The 19,797-nt window shown below is 48.9% G+C and overlaps 1 protein-coding gene across 24 annotated transcripts in view; it reads right to left on the bottom strand.

The window, feature by feature from the left end:
• RFX2 (regulatory factor X2) overlaps positions 1-19,797 on the bottom strand; it is a 93,188-nt gene that overhangs the window by 12,120 nt on the left and 61,271 nt on the right. For 15 of the 24 annotated variants that reach the window (XR_014056522.1, XM_081499403.1, XM_081499401.1 and 12 more), the window contains 5 exons: positions 10,045-10,119; positions 4,709-4,890; positions 3,381-3,500; positions 1,162-1,277; positions 177-295 (listed from right to left, as the gene is read on the bottom strand). Coding sequence is in view for 21 of the 24 variants with exons in the window: in XM_081499403.1 (XP_081355529.1) it covers positions 177-295; positions 1,162-1,277; positions 3,381-3,500; positions 4,709-4,890; positions 10,045-10,119 (612 nt within the window). In the remaining 3 variants the exon portion in view is untranslated. The remainder of the gene's footprint in view (positions 1-176; positions 296-1,161; positions 1,278-3,380; positions 3,501-4,708; positions 4,891-10,044; positions 10,120-19,797) is intronic. The other 9 variants (XR_014056523.1, XR_014056524.1, XM_081499410.1 and 6 more) reach the window with 1 other exon arrangement.

Here is a 19,797-nt window from a genome sequence, read left to right as displayed (position 1 = left end):
TGAGAAGGGATGGGGTGAACAAAGGGAGAGTCCATCTACTCCTCGGCCACAGGGAGGGAGGCTGGTGCTGTCTGCTCCCTGTCACCCACCAGGGACACCCAGGGATACTCTGGGTGGCCCCATGCAGCTGAGCAAGGCACCCACTGGAGCCCCAGGGCCGGGCTTGGGGCAGTCACCTCACAGTGCCGCCGGTACGCCAGCTGGAGGGCCTTGACGTCGTGCAGTGTGATGCTCTCTTGCAGCAGGACGCTGCCCAGGTCGGGTGCTGGGAACTCGGGGAAGACATGGGACACATCTGGGGGAGGAAGGTGAGGGTCAGCAGGGCCGAGGACAGCGTGCAGGAGCCGCTGGTGGGATGTGCTAATGGCCCCCCACAGCCCCAAGGATGGAGTCCTGGCTCCCGTCTCTGCCACACAACCTTTAAGCTTCGGTTTTCTCAGATTCAGGGTGGGGATGACTGCGTCAGCTCCTGGTGATGTTAAGTACACATGCACACCACACACACACACAAAGGAAGGGAGGGGGGAGAACACAGCAGGCTCTCCGTTCCCACCAGCAAGGGGGCGGCTGCTGGGGTGGGGTGAGAGCCTCTCCAGGAGGCCCTAAATTGGGAGGGTTCTGTTGGGGCTCAAACATATACTGAAGGGCACAGAGCCCCCCATGTCTTCAGGTGTGTGTGCACCTCCCCTGGCTGCCCTGGGAAGTGGGCTGAGTCAAGATGCTTTCTTGTTGCTCCGGAGCATTGACTGTTTGGGCTGGGGAGGGACCCAGGGAAGAGGGCCAGGCTGCCCTGTATCGGGGCCCCCGGGAGGGGCCAGGCTCAGAGGGGTCAGACTCAAAGGACGTCTAGTCTTCTTTCCGATGGGCATTTCATTTTATTTACTTATTTTTTTCTGATGGTCACTTTTCTCTATTTTGGGGGGATTAATATCCATTAATATGGGAGGCACATGCTGATAATTCAAAAACCTCAGCAATTCCACAAAGGAGGTCTACTAGAACTTGAAAAGGTGGTAGGAAAGAAAACTGGCTGAAGTAGCCCTTTAGATGCTGCTGGTGCCGAAACCCACCCCAGAGGTGCTGAGCGGCCCCGGAGCCTTCCCAACAGGCCTTGCACCAGGGTGGGGGTGGAGGTGGAATTGGGGGCGGGGTGGGGCTCACCGATGTACTGCTGGTGGTGCTGGCTCTGAGCAGCCATAGCCTGCTCGGCTGTGCTGTGCAGGCTGCTATGCGAGCCGCTCTCCCCAAGGCTGTCCGTCTTCTGGGCTGGCCGGTACCTGGCAGGGAACACATGAGCCACCATGAGGCCCCAACAGCACTCCCCAGAAGAGGCCGGAGGACTGGACAGGATTTGGTTTGGGAGGGTGTATCATTTTTTAAAACTTGTGGTCAAATAGAAAACACAAAATATACCATTGGAACCACTATCAAGTGCACAGCTCAGCTGCATTAAGTCCATTCACACTGTTGGGCAACCATCCCCACCATCCATCTCCAGAACTTTCTCATCTCTTCAGACTGAAACTCTGTCTCCTTTAAACACTCACTCCCCATCCCCTCCCCCAGCCCCTGGCCTCATCTACCGCCTTTCTCTGTGGATCTGACTCTAGGGACCTCCTGCAAGTGGAAAAGACAGTGTTTGTCCTTCAGTGTCTGGTTTCTCTTCCTGAGCATCACATCCTCAGGGTTCGTCAATGCCGTATCCCCTCCCTTTTTAGGGCTGAATACTACTCCACCATGTGATTGGACCACATTTGTTCGTCCATCATCTGTTGATGGACCCCTGGGTTGCTTTTATGTGTATATATTCTAATAAGTCTCTCTTAGAAGAGAACTTCTTTACATAGGGTCCCAAACGTCTATTATATGATCTCAAAGCAAATTCTGAGACTTTGTTTTGCCCTCAGCCAGAAAGCAGTGGACAGCCTGTCTAGGCAGCAAACTGAGAAACTAACAGAGAAGGACTTCCCGGGATAACTATCTGGAGCCCAGATGGACAAGGGGAATCCAGCTTGAGGCAGGAGTTCCTTTCCTTGTGGGACATGGGGCCAGGCTCGCTGGGAGGCGGGAGGACGTGGCTCAGAGGTGCGTGGACCTCCTGACTGGGGGATGGGCTCCCCGTGCCAATGGCACAAGCCTGTCACCGTGAAACATGCATCTAAATCCTCCAGGTGCTCTCAGGGGCCTGAACCCCACAACGGAAGCTGGACCCCCTTGTCTGGGGACAACCAGGAACAGGAGGGAGTGCTGGTTCCGGAGAACATTCCGGACTCCCTCAGTGACCGCCAATTCCTGTAATTGGGCATGTGGTTGGGAGTCGCCCGGACCCCTTAAGCAGCTAAAATGGGGTGTCAGCCTTGCAGCTCGAAGGCATGAAGGTGCCAAGTGGAGGTGAGTGGGGTGCACCCCTGCCCTGGAGCTGAGTAGACTCTGGAAAGGGGCTTGGGACACAGCAGGGCAGAGGGGTGACTGGAAGGGGCCAGGGAGGTGACATTCCTGTGGGGCCCTTAACCAGGTATCTCCAACTAGGGGGGTGAGAGGGCCATTTCTGCCGCCTGTTTTGAAAATATAGTTTGATCCCCACCTGGCCACACCCATTCCTTCACGCCTGGTCTGTAATGACTTTCGTGCTACAGAGGCAGAGCTGAAGACACTCCATAGACAGTGTCTGCCTGCAAAGCCGTGGGTATGTGCTCTCTGGCCCTTTACAGAAAAACTGCTGATTCCTGCTTTAAAAGGCGAGTAGGTGTGTGATGCACAGAGAACATTCCAGAAAATGACCAGGCTTTCCAGCCATCAGACCCAAAGGTCAGGAAGAAGCAGCCACTTCAGTGTACAAGCCTCTTTTTCCTGCTTCTGGGGCTGTGTTCAATGTTCTCTCTCTTTCTTTGCAGACAGGGAGGAAAAATGCAAGATCATGATTCTAACTCCATGGCATTATGCAAAAGGCAAAAACAAAGGAGCAAGTAAAACAAAGAGCAGTGGTTGCTGGAGGCTGACGGGGAGCAGTGACCCACAGGAGGAGCGGGGAGAGTCTTTAGAGCAGTGAAACTATTCTGTACTATCCTATGATAGTGGATACATGTCATTACAACTCTGTCCAAACTCACAGAATGTACACACAAAGAGTGAACCCTAACGTCAGCTGTGGACCTGGGGTGACAAAGATAGATCTGTGTGGGTTCGCCAACTATAACAAAGGCCCAGCATTGGAGGTGTCCTGCTGGCCTCACTCCATGCCAAATAGAAGTGAAAGGCTGACCTTCATCCACCTCCAGGATGTGGTCAATGGCCCAGAAACCCCCTCCCTCCATTTCCCCCAGGGAAAACTCACAGGCAGGCCGGCTGGTCCTCAGGCCGGCCTAGGACAGCTCACCCACCTGGGCTTCTGATGCACTGGCTGCTGCCGCATGGCCATGTATTGCGTGTCCTCTTGCAGCCGGTTCAGGGGCGAGTCTGGCTTCAGGCGGATCCCGTAGTAATGGTACTTGGAGTTGCCCCTGGGAACCGAACATCTGTGTCAGCTCTCTTTGCAGGTGTCGTGAACTGTGAGACCAGGGCTCTGTCCCGGCCTCCTCCCTGGGCTCTTGGGGCCTGTGTTTCCTGGACCATGTGGGGAGTGTTCACAGACTGGTCCGTGGTCAGAGAGGTTCAGGAAATTCTGTAAAGACTTTGCTCTCTGGGAGATTCTACCTTAGTTTATTATGGAGGAAATGATGATCAAAGGGTTTTAAACAATTTCTTTAGGGAGACAGGTCAGAAGGGACTCCTAGGAGGGAAGAACAGACACGTGGCTTTGCAAACACCCTGCTTCCAGAGCTGCCATGTCTCCTGAGCTGGAAACACGAACGAGTAGGTGGAGTCTGGGCCCTTCCCACATGAAGTGTGAGTGGAACCAGTGCTAAGAGGTGGAGAGCAGGGGGACTGAGCCCCAATCTTGAGGAAGCATCCAGGACACTGGGAAGGTGGAGGCCCCGGAAGCCTTCCGGAAAGGCCCAGGGGAGTGGTGGTCATGTCCCTGAAACCAGGGCCCAACTGCCCCTCCCTCCCATCCATTCATAGTTTGTAAGAATCTCCTCTGTCAAGGATCCCAAGGTGGCAGAGAACTCTCCAGGATGCCAGTTTCACAGAAGGTGCAGGTGAACCCTGACACCCACATGCATGTTCCTTCACCCAACCTGGCAGGCCTCAGGCCACAGGCCAAGGCCACGCAGGGTGGCCTCACACATGGGCCAAGCCCCTGCTTTGAGCACAGTGCGGCTGTCTTTTTCTAGCAGGAGGACCCGATTGCTCTTGCGGGGTAAGTTTCCTGCCCATGATGGTCCTGGCTGCTGTCACCCAAGGGCAGCCCTCAGTGGGCCAGTCCGGGCTCAGCAAAAAGCATCAGGACGTGGTGAATCCCACTCTGCTAGACAACCTGGAGGCTGCTGTTTAAAAAGTTGGTTACCATGAAAAATTTCAAATGAAGAGAGAGAGCTGAGGAGAAGCCTGTGTCCTGTCCCCAGGAGATGAGTGACCACTGCCCTTCTCCACTGGGGGTGGCCTGGCTGCTGTCCCCATTCAGACCAAGTCCAGGTGCACCTGGAGCCATGGACATCACGAGGTGTGGAGAGGAGGGTGCCTCGCATTCTCTGAAAGCTGGATGTCTGGGTAAGGGAAGGGGGTGGGCAGGCAGGTCAGGGGCTGCCAGCCTCCCCCAGGGACCCACCTGGTGCCCAGCCGCCGCGTCCGCAGGCCCATGAACACAGAGCGGATTAGCTTCCCAAAGGAGGCAGCGTTCACCGGGTCCAGCTTGTGCTCCTGACAGTGCCGTAGGTAGTGGTTGTAGAGTGAACTTCTGGGGAGACTCACACCCTCTGCAGTCTCATAATTATCCAGGAGCCACTGCAGCTGGATGGAGAAGACATGCCCGATGCTGACATGGACCCACCGGGACCATCACACATCACATGCTGGCCCACCTCGAACATGACCGAGAGACTCACGTCTACCGTCACCAATTCGGGATCAAGAGACCTGGGGCACACTCACTAATCAGTAGCTTCCGTTTACTCATTTGTTTATTCCCTCCATTTCTAGCCATCCTTTCAGGTTCCCTGACTTAATTTATAAAAACCTGAACGTGATGGAGACCTTAGCATCTGTCTTCATCATCACTGAAAGCCCCCCAGGTCCCGCACACCAAACATTTCCTAAACCCATGGGGACAGAGATCATCTGATGCCAAGAGAAAGACGGATGAAGGAGAGCTTGACGGTCCATCAGCACGGTGCCCAGGGTAAGGGAACATCACCGATGTCCCTGTACTCATGACCCAGAGAGAGAGACAGAGAGAGAGAGAGAGGAAGACAAATGGCCAAGTTTTGTGCTCAGGTTGGGGGATGGTCTACAGGCTCCTTGAAAGCAGAGCCTCACCTGCAGCCTGAGCAAGCACTGCAGGGTCTATGCAGGCGCACTGCCGGATGCCGCAACTTGGCGTCATCCCCACCCGCTGAGCATCACTCATCAGTGACACTACATGACCAGGAGGCCCAGTTTTCCCCCTACACAGCTCTGCCTCGCCCACGGCAAACCCACCGCTGGGGCCCCAGCACCTTCACGCAAGCACAGTGAGAGGGTGACGGGATCACCTTTTGGTTCTGGGTGATTCTGCTGCCATTTTCTCTGCCGATATTCGCATGATTTCTATGTCAGTAGCAAATAAAATAAAGAGAATCTTTTCTAGGAAAAAGTACGTTTTTAGCCACATTTGTGATCTGTCCGGATTGCACTCTTCTTGATGATATGGTCAAATCCCTTTTTTAATGAGGAAAGCCAGAGAACCCAACACCTCTGGTGGCTCTGGGCTCCCTGGTGGCACAGGACCCCTGGACACACGTGCTCCTAACCTGTAAATAGGGGGTGGGGGCTCGATGACCAGACTTGCCCACCCACCCAGCCCCTCTGTCCTTCAGGATATTTTTTTCCACTCTTGGTAGCAAACGCTCCTGACTGTCGCTCCTGAGCTAGCCTCACTCTGTTCATATAATTCAGCATTGAATCTGTCCATCTATCCACCTGGGCTTCCCAGGTGGCACTAGTGGTAGAAAATCTGCCTGTCAATGCAGAAAATGCAAGATTCACCAGTTAGATCCCTGGATTGGGAAGATCCTCAGGAATAGGAAATGGCAACCCATTTCAGTGTTCTTGCCTGGAAAATTCCATGGACAGAGGAGCCTGGCGGGTTACAGTTCATGGGGTCACAACGAGTCAGACACAACTGAAGTGACTGAGCCCACACATTTATCCACCCACCTGCCCTGGGTGCTGAGGATACAACCGTGAATAAAATAGACAAAAGCCCCCTGCCCTCTGGAAGCGCCCATTCTTGTTGGAGGATCGACCCACAAAAAATAAGTAAAATGCCCAGAATGAGAGCTGGTGCTGTTATGAGGAAAATCCAGGAGAGGGAGCTGGAAGCTCCAGAGATGGGGCAGGGGGGAGGAGCTGAGGGAGTGAGTTGAGGGAAGGTGTCCCAGGCAGAGGGTACAGCATATGCAAAGGCCCTGGGGCAGGACTGTGCCTGGTGTGTTGCAGGAACAGTGGGGAGGCCTATGTGGCTGAAGCAGAGTGAGTAAGGGGGAGAGAGGGAGAAAGGGAGGGCAGGGAAGGGATGGGGCAGGTCGTGCAGGGCCTTCTGGGCCACGGGGAGGCCCCAGGTTTTTACTCCAAGGAGGTGGGAGCCCTGGAGGTCTGTGGGCAGAGGAAGGGTGGGGCCTGACTCAGGTTTTTAGCAGGACCACTCTGGCAGCTGCCATGAGAAGGGCCTGGAAGCTGAGCAAGGGCTGGCTAGCAGGTGGCTGCTACAATGTCTGGGGGATTTGGGGGCTGGGGGTGGGGTGAGACGCTCTGGCCGTGGTGGGAGGAGTCGGAGGAGTAGTCCGATTCCGGGTGGTTCTGAAGGTGCAGTCCTGGAGCATTGGGTGTGGCTGCAGCAGGAGGCTCCAGTACTCTTGCCTGGAAAATCCCATGGATGGAGGAGCCTGGTAGGCTGCAGTCCATGGGGTTGCTAGGAGTCGGACATGAATGAACGACTTCACTTTCACTTTTCACTTTCATGCACTGGAGAAGGAAATGGCAACCCACTCCAGTGTTCTTGCCTGGAGAATCCCGGGGACGGGGGAGCCTAGTGGGCTGCCGTCTATGGGGTCGCACAGAGTCAGACACGACTGAAGCAACTTAGCAGCAGCAGCAGCACCAGCAGGAGGAGGGAAGGCAAGGTAGAGCCCCCAGCAGGACCTCGCGGTCCTGGGTGAGCCAGGAAGATGGTGGGAGGTGAGGGGGTTGTGGGCTTGGGGTGGGGGTCGGGGCCCATCCCTGAACACCTGCGTGATGAGGCTCCTCTAGGCAGGCAGGCACCTTGGACACTTGAGGATGAAGCTGAGGGGAGTGGTGAGGGGGTTTCAGCGACTCCAAAACACAGCAGTCCAACCTCTGCCACTGCTGGAAGCATTTGCCATGTGATCTGGAGCAGTTTCTAGGCAGAGGACCAGCCCCCAGAGCTGCCAGTTCCAGCCCAGCCCCACCCCAGACTGCAGGGCATGGCTCTGTCACGGTGCCACTACTGAAAGCTAAATCATTTTTTAAGATATGTGTTTCTTGATTAAAAAAACAAAGTCATATAATCTGAATGATTCACCTAAAAGCAGGTCCTTCTCCCAGGGGAGGAATAGTAGATTATGCAGTAGGCCAAGGTCACTTCTGCAGGGACCCACAACGGGGGCTGCTGAGTCAGCAGGGGTGGACTTCTCCAGACAGATTGGGGGACAGCAGAGGGGCAGCCCTGCGGGGTGGTGTGTGCCTGGGCAGCATGGCTGCACCCAGAGGCCGCAGACACCCTGGCGGGCAACAGTATTTCCATCCCCAGGGCCTCCTTCCTCCTAACAGCTGTTCTTCATTTCCTGCCACCGAATTACAGCTCTTCCCCGTTTCAGAGATGCCTTGGGGCCCACTTTCTCTCTCGGGGGCTCCTACACCAGGTCAGAAGGTCCCTTCAACCCACATACCCCCTTGTCTGAGCCCCCAGGGCAGTCTGGGGAGTTCAGGTGACTCTGACATCGGAATGGGTCTGGAAAGCACAGGCCGGCCTTCCTGGGGTCCGGGCATCTCGCTGCCCCGCACCAGGCTCGTCTGCCCGGGCAAGGGGACTGCGGTCGGTTGCGCCCATATCAATTGTCTCCAGTGAGCATGGCCGGCGAGGACCATGAAGGGCTCTCTCTGCAAGACACACAGCCGCCGCTCGCCAGGCCACACCCCAGCTCTCTCGTTCTCGCAGCCCAGACAAGCTCCTGGCGGTTTTCCACCAGTAAGCGCGCGACGGTCACTCTTTCCAGAGACCTTATTCCTCTCCTCTTTGAGTCGCCAAGCCCCAGATCCTACTTCGCAAGCTTCGCATGGAAGAAAACGACTCAACAAGCCAGCAGGGAGAAAATGGACACAGAGAGGTTCTTCCTGCTCGGAGTTTAAACTCAGGAATGGATACTAGTTTGGGGGAAGCAGTCAAGGCAAGCCCACCTCCCAGAGAAGTGTCAGAAAGTCAGAGGCAGCCCTGCGGCCAAAGACAGCGGAGCCTGCATTTCGCGTAGACATTGTAGATTTCCCGCGGCCACGCCCCCCGCCCGGGGCCACGCCCACCCTGCCTTCCTCGTGCCTCTCAGAGCGCTGGGCCTCGCAGGTGGTGCCGCTGCTGCGCTGTCCACTCCAGAGCTGAAGAGCCCTGGTCCCAGAGCAGAGAAGGTGTCCTGCCGACTTTCTACTCTCTCTGCTTGGAGTCTAAGGCTGCTTTTCCTCTGAGGCTCAGCTTGGGGGCTGCAGCTGCTGGCCACGCCTGTGCCCTGCCCCTCCACAAACCCAGAAGCTTCTGGATCTTTCCCTAGTGGGTGAGGCTTCTGGCCCCCCGGCCGGAACAGTTCACTTTGAACTTCAGCCAGTATAAAAGTCTTGCTGGGGTCACATTTGGGGTTGGGTTTGACTAATGGGGATTTCTTCTCTTTGATGTTTTAATTTTCCAAGGAACGTCCAATCCCAAGCCAAGTGCCTGAGAAAAGATGCCAAAAGCACGTTCTGACCCCTGACTGCCGCCACCTGTCCCTCCTTCAAAATGTTGAACCAATTTCCAGTTCTGTTAAAGCTGAATTCAGAGAGTTTAGGTAAAGGGAACAGGGAGGAGTGTGGGGAAGACTGGCGCTTTCCCTCCTCAACTGTCCCTGGAAGCTGAGCCTCTGCTCTGTCACCCCCTCCTGCCCCCATCCTGCCCGAAAAGCCAATGGGAGGCAAGGCCATTTTCGCCATCTTGGCCTGGAACCTGTGATCACAGTGTCCCCATCAGACAACGGTCTTATGCAGCTAAAATCAGTAGGATTTAGTTGATTTGCCCTTTCTCAAATTGCCTTTTTTTTTTTTTTTGGCCACACTGTGTCAGATCTATTTCTCCGACCAGGGATCGACCCCATGACACGTTGGGAGCCTGGAGTCTTAGCTACTGGACCACCAGGGAAGTTCTTCAAATTACCAATTTTTTTTTTTTCCCAAAGAGCTAATCACAGAATTAGCCAAGAACCTTTATGGCAGCCCCCACAAAATCCGGTGTCATTTTTTGGTGGTGGCTTATTTGAGTATGAATTTATTACAATGCTATCCTCTGCCAGGTGTGGTGGGCAGGATGTTAGGTACACTAAGCAGTTTAATCCCTGTCCCACCAGGAGGGAGGTGTTGTTATTCTCCTCTCACAAAGGAAGAGTCTATCTTGATTTCCTTTCACTGTGGAAGGATATTTTTGCTGAATTCTAGGTTGGCTTCCCCCCTTCCCCTTTTTGGCACTTTAAAAGTGTCAACTCATTGTTTCCTTTTTTTTTTGGCCTCACTGCACAGCTTGCCAGATCTCAGTTCCGGGATCAGGGATTGAACCTGTGGTCATGGCCACCAGGGAACGCCCTGTTTGATTTTCAAATGCCTATGTAGGTGACAGGCAGAGCAGGGCAGACCAGCAGGTCGACGCACACTTACATGGCTGTTGAGTAAACCGCTTTTGTGAGAGGTGATCCCTTCGCTTTTTTGGAGGTTTTCAATCGCCATTTCAAGCTAAAGAAAATGTGCGCAGAAACAAAACAAAATGGGGGGGAAAAAAGGAAATCAGATAGTTAGCATCAGCCAAGATTTGTTTGTATTAATATCCAAACAAAGATCCGCGTGCCTATGGAATAGAAACCAGGCTGGACAAAGGCAGGGGATGGGTTAGATGAGGGATGGATTGTGAAGGGGTAGCGAAGCCTCGGCCCGGAGTGTTACTTCATCACATGCAAAGGAGCCCAGAGCCCATCAGACACCAGCAGCAGGTGGGGTCTTCCCGTCTACATGGGCAGGTCTACATGGGCAGCCGAGTTTTAACGAGTCTGCATGTGAGCATGCACAACAGGAAGACTTAGTGGCTGCGTAAGTTCAAGTTTAAACGAAGTCAGCATAGTAACGGCCTGCTGCTCCCCTCACCCGTCACGTGTGCTGGGAGAATCAGAGGACCACAGACGGTGGGGTCAGTTTGTGGCACTGGTTTTCGAGTCAGCCTGTCATGTTGCAACGCCCAGAGTCTCCTGGCTGCAGGCTTTGGGAGAACACCAAGAGGCCATGACCCCCGCCCTGCCATCGTGGGGCACAGGTTCCTGGGGCCACAGAGATGGGACCGAGTGGCGGAGAGTCATGTGCAGCTTATAAGGGGGCCCTTCTTGGAAGAGGGCTTCTGAGATAGAATCTCAGGCCTCTCAGAGGTGAGGGCTGAGGGGCCACGGCAGGTCTGTGCAAAGGAAGAGACACCTGGTCATGTGTGACAACCACCACATCTGAGCCCAACTCTTTCATGGAAAATGCAAACATGAGCTCTGCTGGAACAAACGACCCATCAGCACCCAGGGGAGGCAAAGACCACAGAAATGCTTCTGGAAAAAGCAGGCCCAGTGCATTCAGAAAGTACAGGTGGACCAGTTCCTGGAGCCGTGTTCAGGAACGAGGGGCTTCTGCTTCACCCACCACCTCTTCTGACCATGGCTGAGAATGTCCATTCTCACCACTGCTATTTGACATTGTACTGGAAGTTCTAGCCAGGGTCATAGGAATAAAAGGAAATAGGAAATAAATAGGAAATAGGAAATAAATAGGAAACAGGAAATAAATAGGAAATAGGAAATAAAAGGCATCCACATGGAAAAGCGAGAAGCAAAACTACCTCTGTTTACAGATAGCATGATCTTAAATATGGAAAATTCTGAAGGATCCACAAGAAAAAACTATCAGCACCAGAGTTGCAAGATACAAGATGAATATACAAAAATCAATTATTTTAAACAATGAGTGATATGAAAATGAAATGAAGAAAACAATCCTATTTGAAATAGTATCAAAGAGAATAAAATACCTAGGAATATGTTTCACCAAGGAGGTGAAATAATTGTACACTGAAAAAGCTATGAAACATTTCAAGAACTTAAAGATGATCAAAACAAAGACATCCTATGTTCATGGACTGGAAGACTTACTATTAAGAGGGTAATACTCTATAAATTGACCTATAGGCACAATGCAATCTCTATCAAAATTCTCTACACAGCTTCCAGGTGCCTTCTCAAATGGATAAGTTGGTGTTAAAATTCATATGGCATTGCAGGGGACCCCAAATATCAAAACAATCTTGAAAAAGAAGTACCAAGTTGGAAGACTCACAAGTCCTCATTTCAAAACTGGTTACAAAGTCAGTAATCAAAGTAGTGCAGTACCAGAATAGGATAGACATAGAGAACAATGGGATGGAATTGAGAGTCCAGAAATAAACCCATACATCCAGGGTCAATTTATTTTCAACAAGGGTGTTCAGACCACTCAATAGAGAAAGAAGACACTTTTCAACAAATGGTGGTGGGATAAATAGATAGCCTCATGCAAAAGAATGAAGTGGGATCCTCATCTCACAGCATATACCAAAATCAATTAAAAATGGATCAAAGAGCTACATGTAAGAGCTAAAAGAACAAAACCCTTAGAGGAAAACCTGAAGTAATCATGTAAAATAAGGTTATTTTGATGACCTTGGATTTGGGAATTAATTCTTAGATATGACACCAAAAGTAAAATTTTTAAAAAAGGTAAAACTTTTAAAAAGATAAATTGGATTTCATCAAAATTAAAAACTTTTGCACATCGAAGAACACTATCAAGACAGTGAAAAGACAACCCACAGAATGGGAGAACATATTTGCAAATCATATATCTAATCAGGACTTATATCCAAAATATTATAAAGAACTCTCACAACTCAAAAAACAAAATGACAAAATGACCTGATTAGAAAATGGGCAAAAGTCTAGAATAGATATATCTCCAATAAGCACATAAAAAGATGCTCAACATCATTAGTCATTAGGGAAATACAAACTAAACCACAATGAGGTACCACTTTATACCCACGAGGATGGTTGGTAAAAGAAAAAAGAAAAACATTAATGACAAGTGTTGGCAAGGATGGGGAGGAATTAGGAACCCTTGTCCATTGCTGGTGGGAATGCAGAATGGTTCAGCCACTGTGGTAAACATTTGTTAAATATAAATTTGGTTAAGCCACATGACCCAGCAATGCCATTAGACCCAAGATAATTGAAAACAGGTATTCTAACAAAAACTTGTCCATAGTAGTGTTATTCATAATGACAAGAAAGCAGAAAAATGAAAATATCAGGCACCAATGAATGGATAAACAAGATATGGTCCACACATACAATAGAATATTATTCATGCCCCCAACGGAGTGAAGCACTGACATATGTTACAATGTGGATGAGCCTTGAAAATATGATGCTCAGTGAGAGAAGCCAGACACAAAAGGCCAAATGTGAGGGGTTCATGTGTGAGGGGTTCCATTTGTCCAGAACAGGTGAATCCATGGAGACAGAAAGCAGATTAGTTTAGTTGCCGGGGGCTGGAGGAGGAAGGAATGGGGTGGGGGGTGGGGGGAGGGTGACTACTAACTGGTGCAGGGTGATGAGAATGTTCTGGAACTCTGTAGGGTAATGGTTACACAACATTGTGAAAATGTACCAAATGCCACTGGTTTGTACCCTTTTACATAATTAAAATGGCGCATTTTTATGTTCTGTGAAATTTACCTCAATAAAAACTATATAATTAAAAAAAACTTTAGTCTCACTTGGCAATTTGAATGAATCTTTTTACTCACATGCCTGATTTTGTAACACTGTGCACCGGTCACTTGGAAAATATTGGTTCACCAAGTTTGCAGATCTTCCAAATACTGACACATTTCATCATACAATATCGAAAACATCCAGCCATTTCAGCAAGATACCAGTTTTCCAAAATTCTATCTTTTTTTTTTTTTTTGTAGAACATATTGGCAATAAAATCTGTCAGTTGTTTCCCTGGATGTGTCAGGCTCACAGCCGTTCATTTTTGAGAAAATGCGGGCCAGATCTCCAAGTCTGAATAATCATAATTTGTCTGTCATCCTTTCAAGGGAAAATAGCATTTCACGTGTTCATAGACTGCAGCCTGCCAGGCTCCTCTGTCCATGGGGATTCTCCAGGCAAGAATGCTGGAGTGGGTTGCCGTGTGCTACTCCAGGAGATCTTCCCAACCTGGGGATTAAACCCAGGTCTCCCACACTGAAGGCAGATTCTTTACTGAATGAGCCACCAGAGCTACTCTCTAGTTGTGGTTCAAGGGCTTCTCATTGCAGTGGCTTTTCTTATTGCAGAGCACAGGCTCTAAGGTGCACGGGCTTCAGTAGTCTCGACTTGTGGGCTGTAGAGTACAGGCTCAGTAAGTAGTTGTGGCACACAGGCTTAGTTGCCCCACAGCATGTGGGATCTTCCCAGATCAGGGATCGAATCTGTGTCCCCTGCATTAGCAGGTGGATTCTTAACCACTGGACCATCAGGGAAGCCGATGAAAACACTTTTGATCTCATGGAGCTCCTGAGAGGGTGCCAGACATATGTTAAGACTGACTGCTAAAAGGCATGGAGTTCTGAGTATTGTGGAAAAGAATGCAAATGAACATTTGCTGTGTAAGGCCATCCTCAAAACCCCCTAGCTAGTAAACAGGGTCTGAACAAGCCCACTGATATTATACATTAAATTAACTGATTCACAGTGGAACCTCCCAAGGTGTTCATTGCATTTTAAAATTAAGACATCGGGGACACTTCTGAAGGTGATGAAGTTCAGGAAAACATCCCTAGTTCCCCAAGTTCCGATGGAGAGGTTGGTGCCTTGGAGTTAGGACGGAAGGCACAGCGCAGTGCCTCCAGCAGTGGGCGCTGCGGCGCCGCCTCCCAGGGGGTGGGGGTGGGAGTGGGGGTGGGGGGGTGGGGATGGGGGGTTGAGTAGGAGGGGAGGCTTGCTTACAAACCTGACCCAGGGATTCTCACTGCACAAGTACAAAAGGCTTGCTCAGTCCTCTCAGGGGCTGGAAAAGTTAGCGTTACTAATAAGTGGAAACGAATTTTATACTCCCACTGGAGTTTAATTCTTATTATTAAAATTTTTTTTTATCAAAGTGGTACCTGCACATGTCCAACACGTAAGGAAGAGCCAAGGATGGACGTAGAGGTGCCCCATTCCCACCCCAGGGCCAAGCAGCTTTCCCTAAAATCATTTCTGTTTCCTGAACTTTTTGAGGATTCCTTTACATCTTGGTATTATGTATAACATGGGTGCATGTTATACATATATATATTATATGTGTATTATGTATATGTATATATGTATGTATATGTATATAATATTATGTATACATATATAATATACAGATATAACATATGTATACATGTTATACATATATATACACACACATATATATTTCTTGACTTACCAGGAGTTTTACCTTTATTTCTTTAAGATTTTTTGTTTTTGCTGTAGGCCTTTTTGGGTTTTTTTTTAGTCTTTATTGAATTTGCTACAATATTGCTTCTGTTTTATGTTTTGGTTTTTTTGGCCGAAAGGCATGTGGAATCTTAGCTCCTCAACCAGGGATTGAACCCGCACCCCCTGCATCGGAAGGCGAAGTGTAAACCACTGGACCAGCAGGGAAGTCCTCCATCTTTATTTTTGATTGGGCGCAGTGCAGCCCTTATTCCTTTTCCTTGGCAATTTAATTTCACTGGCTTCCGCTGCAAGAATTATTAGCAGAATGCCTGCAGAAAAGGGTACGCACATATCATGTTTTAGGGGCTCTGGAGAAAGGTGGGGAGACAATGCCTAAGGACTTATGATCAAAGATACAGTGTCTCAAGAACTTAATGTGACAGCAGAGCGCAGATAAGTTATAATAGCTCTCAAGTATCCCAGGTGGCTCAGAGGTAAAGAATCCACCTGTCAATGCAGGAGATGTGGGCTCAATCCCCAGGTCAGGAAGATCCCTGGAGAAGGAAATGGCAACCCACTCCAGTATTCTTGCCTGGAGAATCCCATGGACAGAGGAGCCTGGATGGCTACAATCCATGGGGTGGCAAAGAGTCAGACATGACTGAGCAACTGAGCATGCACTCACACATATATTGAAATTAGTCTAGTATTTTAAAAATTTTAAAGGAATTTTAAAAATTCCTTTCCTTTCCTGTATAATCCTGGCAAGACTTTGCCTGACATAAGGACTAGATTCATGTCTTCTAAGGGAGGGTGAAAGTCACTTCTCCTCTGAGTTCATTAGCGTCCGCCCAAATGGTCATTCCATCCATAACACAGTAATCTCATTAAAATGACCTGACAGACCAAGATCACCCCTGCAAAGGGCCAGCAATGACCAGTATTGAAGTAAACTTGTATCTCAAGGCTGGATCTGGCTGTGCCTTGTGGCATGTGGGATCTCAGTTCCCCGATCAGGGATGGAGCCCAGACCCCCTGCATTGAGAGTGCAGAGTCTTAGCCACTGGACCCCCAGGGAAGTCCAAGTAGTCATTTTTAAAGGCTAACAAACATGTTTAGCTCTTTTTGTAGTTTATAGAACTTAAAATATTGTAGTTCTACTTCTTAATTCATCGATTAAACTCTTTTAAAAAATTTTTAGTTTGGAAATAACTCCAGACTTACAAAAAAGTTGCAAAAAGAGCACGAAGCTTTTCTATAGGCCCTTCAGCCAGCCTCCCCAAATGGTCATTGACCTCATTGACCCAATGACCTCCCCAAGACCTGGAAACCAGCCCCCACTCAACACTATTAACCAGTGAGAAGTCCCATCTGTGGACCAGGAGTCAATCAGGGGTCACACACTGTGGGTATTTGCATACGGAGCCATGAAAGAAAACAAGAACATAAGGAAAAGATGAAGGAAATTAGAAAGAAGCTTTTATTGAATGATGACCCATGTATCCCTTGACACGATAAGTGGGTTTGGTCACTCTAAATAGGATGATGACTTCTCTGGAAAGCTTTTTAGCATAAGTGCCAGAGTGCTTTCCAGTAGCACTCTTTAATTTTGTCACTTAAAGCAGAACAGAGACAAAAATTTCAGGTAGATCTTTCAAAGGGACACTACTTCCCCCTTTGCAAAGAAATGTGCAAAACCAAATTCAAAAGTGATGACATTGTTAGATGTTTGTCAAAACCCATGGAATGTACAACACAAAGAGGGAGCCCTAATGTCAACCAAGGGGTTTAGTTAACAACAATAAGGTGTCACTGTTGGCTCAGTGACTGAAACAAATGCACCAAACTTAGGCAAGATGTTAATAATAATGAGAACTCTGTGTGGGTATAGAGTGGGGGATTATGGGAATTTTCTGGTTTAGGTTCAATTTTGAGCATTACTTTGCTAGTGTGTGAGATGAGTGCAATTGTGCGGTTGTTTGGGCATTCTTTGGCATTGCCTTTCTTTGGGATTGGAATGAAAACTGACCTTTTCCAGTCCTGTGGCCACTGCTGAGTTTTCCAGATTTGCTGGCATATTGAGTGCAGCACTTTCACAGCATCATCTTTCAGGATTTGAAACAGCTCAACTGGAATTCCATCACCTCCACTAGCTTTGTCCATAGTGCTGCTTCTTAAGGCCCACTTGACTTCTCTTTCAGGATGACTGGCTCTAGGTGAGTGATCACACCATTGTGGTTCTCTGGGTCATGAAGATCTTTTTTTGTATAGTTCTTCTGTGTACTTGCCACCTCTTCTTAATATCTTCTGCTTCTGTTAGGTCCATACCATTTCTGTCCTTTATTATGCTCATCTTTGCATGAAATGTTCCCTTGGTATCTCTAATTTTCTTGAAGAGATCCCTAGTCTTTCCCATTCTGTTGTTTCCCTCTATTTCTTTGCATTGATTGCTGAGGAAGGCTTTCTTATCTCTCCTTGCTATTCTTTGGAGCTCTGCATTCAAATATCTTTCATTTTCTCCTTTGCCTTTAGTTTCTCTTCTTTTCACAGCTATTTGTAAGGCCTCCTCAGACAACCATTTTGCTAGCAAGTGAAAGTGAAAGAAAGAAAGTGAAAGTGAAGTCTCTCAGTCGTGTCTGACTCTTTGCGACCCCATGGACTGTAGCCTACCAGGCTCCTCCGTCTATGGGATTTTCCTGGCAAGAATACTGGAGTGGGTTGCCATTTCCTTCTCCAGGAGATCTTCCCAACCCAGGGATCGAACCCAGGTATCCCCCACTGTAGACAGACACTTTACCATCTGAGCCACCAGGGAAGCAAAGTAATGCTTAAAATTCTCCAAGCCAGGCTTCAGCAATACGTGAACCGTGAACTTCCAGATATTCAAGCTGGATTTAGAAAAGGTAGAGGAACAAGAGATCAAATTGCCAACATCTGCTGGATCATTGAAAAAGCAAGAGAGTTTCAGAAAAACATCTACTTTTGCTTTATTGATTATGCCAAAGCCTTTGACTGTATGGATCACAACCAAATTCTTAAAGAGATGGGAATCCCAGACCATCTGACCTGCCTCCTGAGAAATCTATATGCAAGTCAAGAAGCAACAGTTAGAACTGGACATGGAACAACAGACTGGTTCCAAATTGGGAAAGGAGTACGTCAAGGCTGTATATTGTCACCCTGCTTATTTAACTTATATGCAGAGTACATCATGAGAAACGCTGGGCTGGAAGAAGCACAAACTAGAATCAAGATTGCTGGGAGAAATATCAATAACCTCAGATATGCAGATGACACTACCCTTATGGAGGAAAGTGAAGAAGACCTAAAGAGCCTCTTGATGAAAGTGAAAGAAGAGAATGAAAAAGTTGGCTTAAAACTCAACATTAAGAAAACTAAGATCGTGGCATCTGGTCCCATCACTTCATGGCAAATAGATGGGGAAACAAAGGAAACAGTGAGAGACTTTTATTTGGGGGGGGGGCTCTAAAATCACTGCAGATGATGACTGCAGCCATGAAATTAAAAGATGCTTGCTCCTTGGAAGAAAAGCTATGACCAACCTAGATAACATATTAAAAAGCAGAGATATTACTTTGCCAACAAAGGTCCATCTAGTCAAAGCTATAGTTTTTCCAGTAGCTATGTATGGATGTGAGAGTTGGACTATAAAGAAAGCTGAATGCCAAAGAATTGATGCTTTTGAATTATGGTGTTGGAGAAGATTCTTGAGAGTCCCTTGGACTGCAAGGAGATCCAACCAGTCCATCCTAAAGGAAATCAGTCCTGAATATTCATTGGAAGGACTGATGCTGAAGCTGAAACTGCAATACTTTGGCCACCTGATGTGAAGAACTGACTCATTGGAAAAGACCCTGATACTGGGAAAGATTGAAGGCAGGAGGAGAAGGGGACAACAGAGGATGAGATGGTTGGATGGCATCACTGATGCAATGGACATGAGTTTGAGTAGGGTCCGGGAGTTGGTGATGGACAGGGAAGCCTAGGGTGCCTGCAGTCCGTGGGGTCGCAAAGAGTCAGACATGACTGAGCGACTGAACTGAACTGAACTGAGGCTTGATTTTTCTATAAACCTAAAATTTCTCCAAAAAAGTCTCTTAAACAGATAAAAAGTGATGATGAATTATTTATTTATTCATTCATTTATTGTTTTGGTTGATTGCACGATCTTAGCTCCTTGATCAGGGATCGAACCCACTTTACTTTCAGTGGAAGCACTGAGTCTTAACCGCTGGACTGCCGGGGAAGTCTGATGATAAATATTTTAGAGAAAAAATGGATGTGCTTTTGCTGGCAAATTGTTTCCTGTGGTATCTGGACAAAGGTCTGTCCAGGGGGCAAGGTAGCCTCTAGCAAGAGCCCAGTAGGCATGTGAGCTCACCATCAAGATATCCTGATCTTCCCTGAAAACAGGCTACAGAGAAGAGCTGTTTTGCGGCTGATGATCCATTGTGAGCTGTGAGGCCACGTGGATGGTGCACCAGCCCCATGGGCCACCAGGAAGGGTGCCGTGAAAATGGAGGGGTGCGTGGGAAGCCAGGCCAGACACAAGGAGGCATGGACGGGCTCTCCATCAGTCTTACTGAGTGTAGACAGAAGCTAGTCCCTTACAGACACATCTACTTGGAGTGACCACGTGATGGTCTTCTCGGAGAGCTGGACAGAGGATGTGAGATTTGGCTCCTCTATACCCACGAGTGCAAGTGGTCAGAGCCAGGGTGTTTGCTGGGGTCCTGAAAGCAGGAGCTGAGTCTCTGATGACTCAGACAAGAAACTCTTAGGATTTCAAGTGGCACATCTCAGAGATGTCTGCTGTAGCCTGCACACTGCAGAACTTGAATCTATCATCCCAAGGCCCCAAAAACTGCAATTA

Source organism: Giraffa tippelskirchi, chromosome 6 (assembly GCF_054371585.1).
Source record: "Giraffa tippelskirchi isolate mGirTip1 chromosome 6, T2T-mGirTip1v1.2.pri, whole genome shotgun sequence".
NCBI lineage: Eukaryota > Metazoa > Chordata > Mammalia > Artiodactyla > Giraffidae > Giraffa > Giraffa tippelskirchi.
This window is presented reverse-complemented; position numbering and strand designations above follow the sequence as displayed.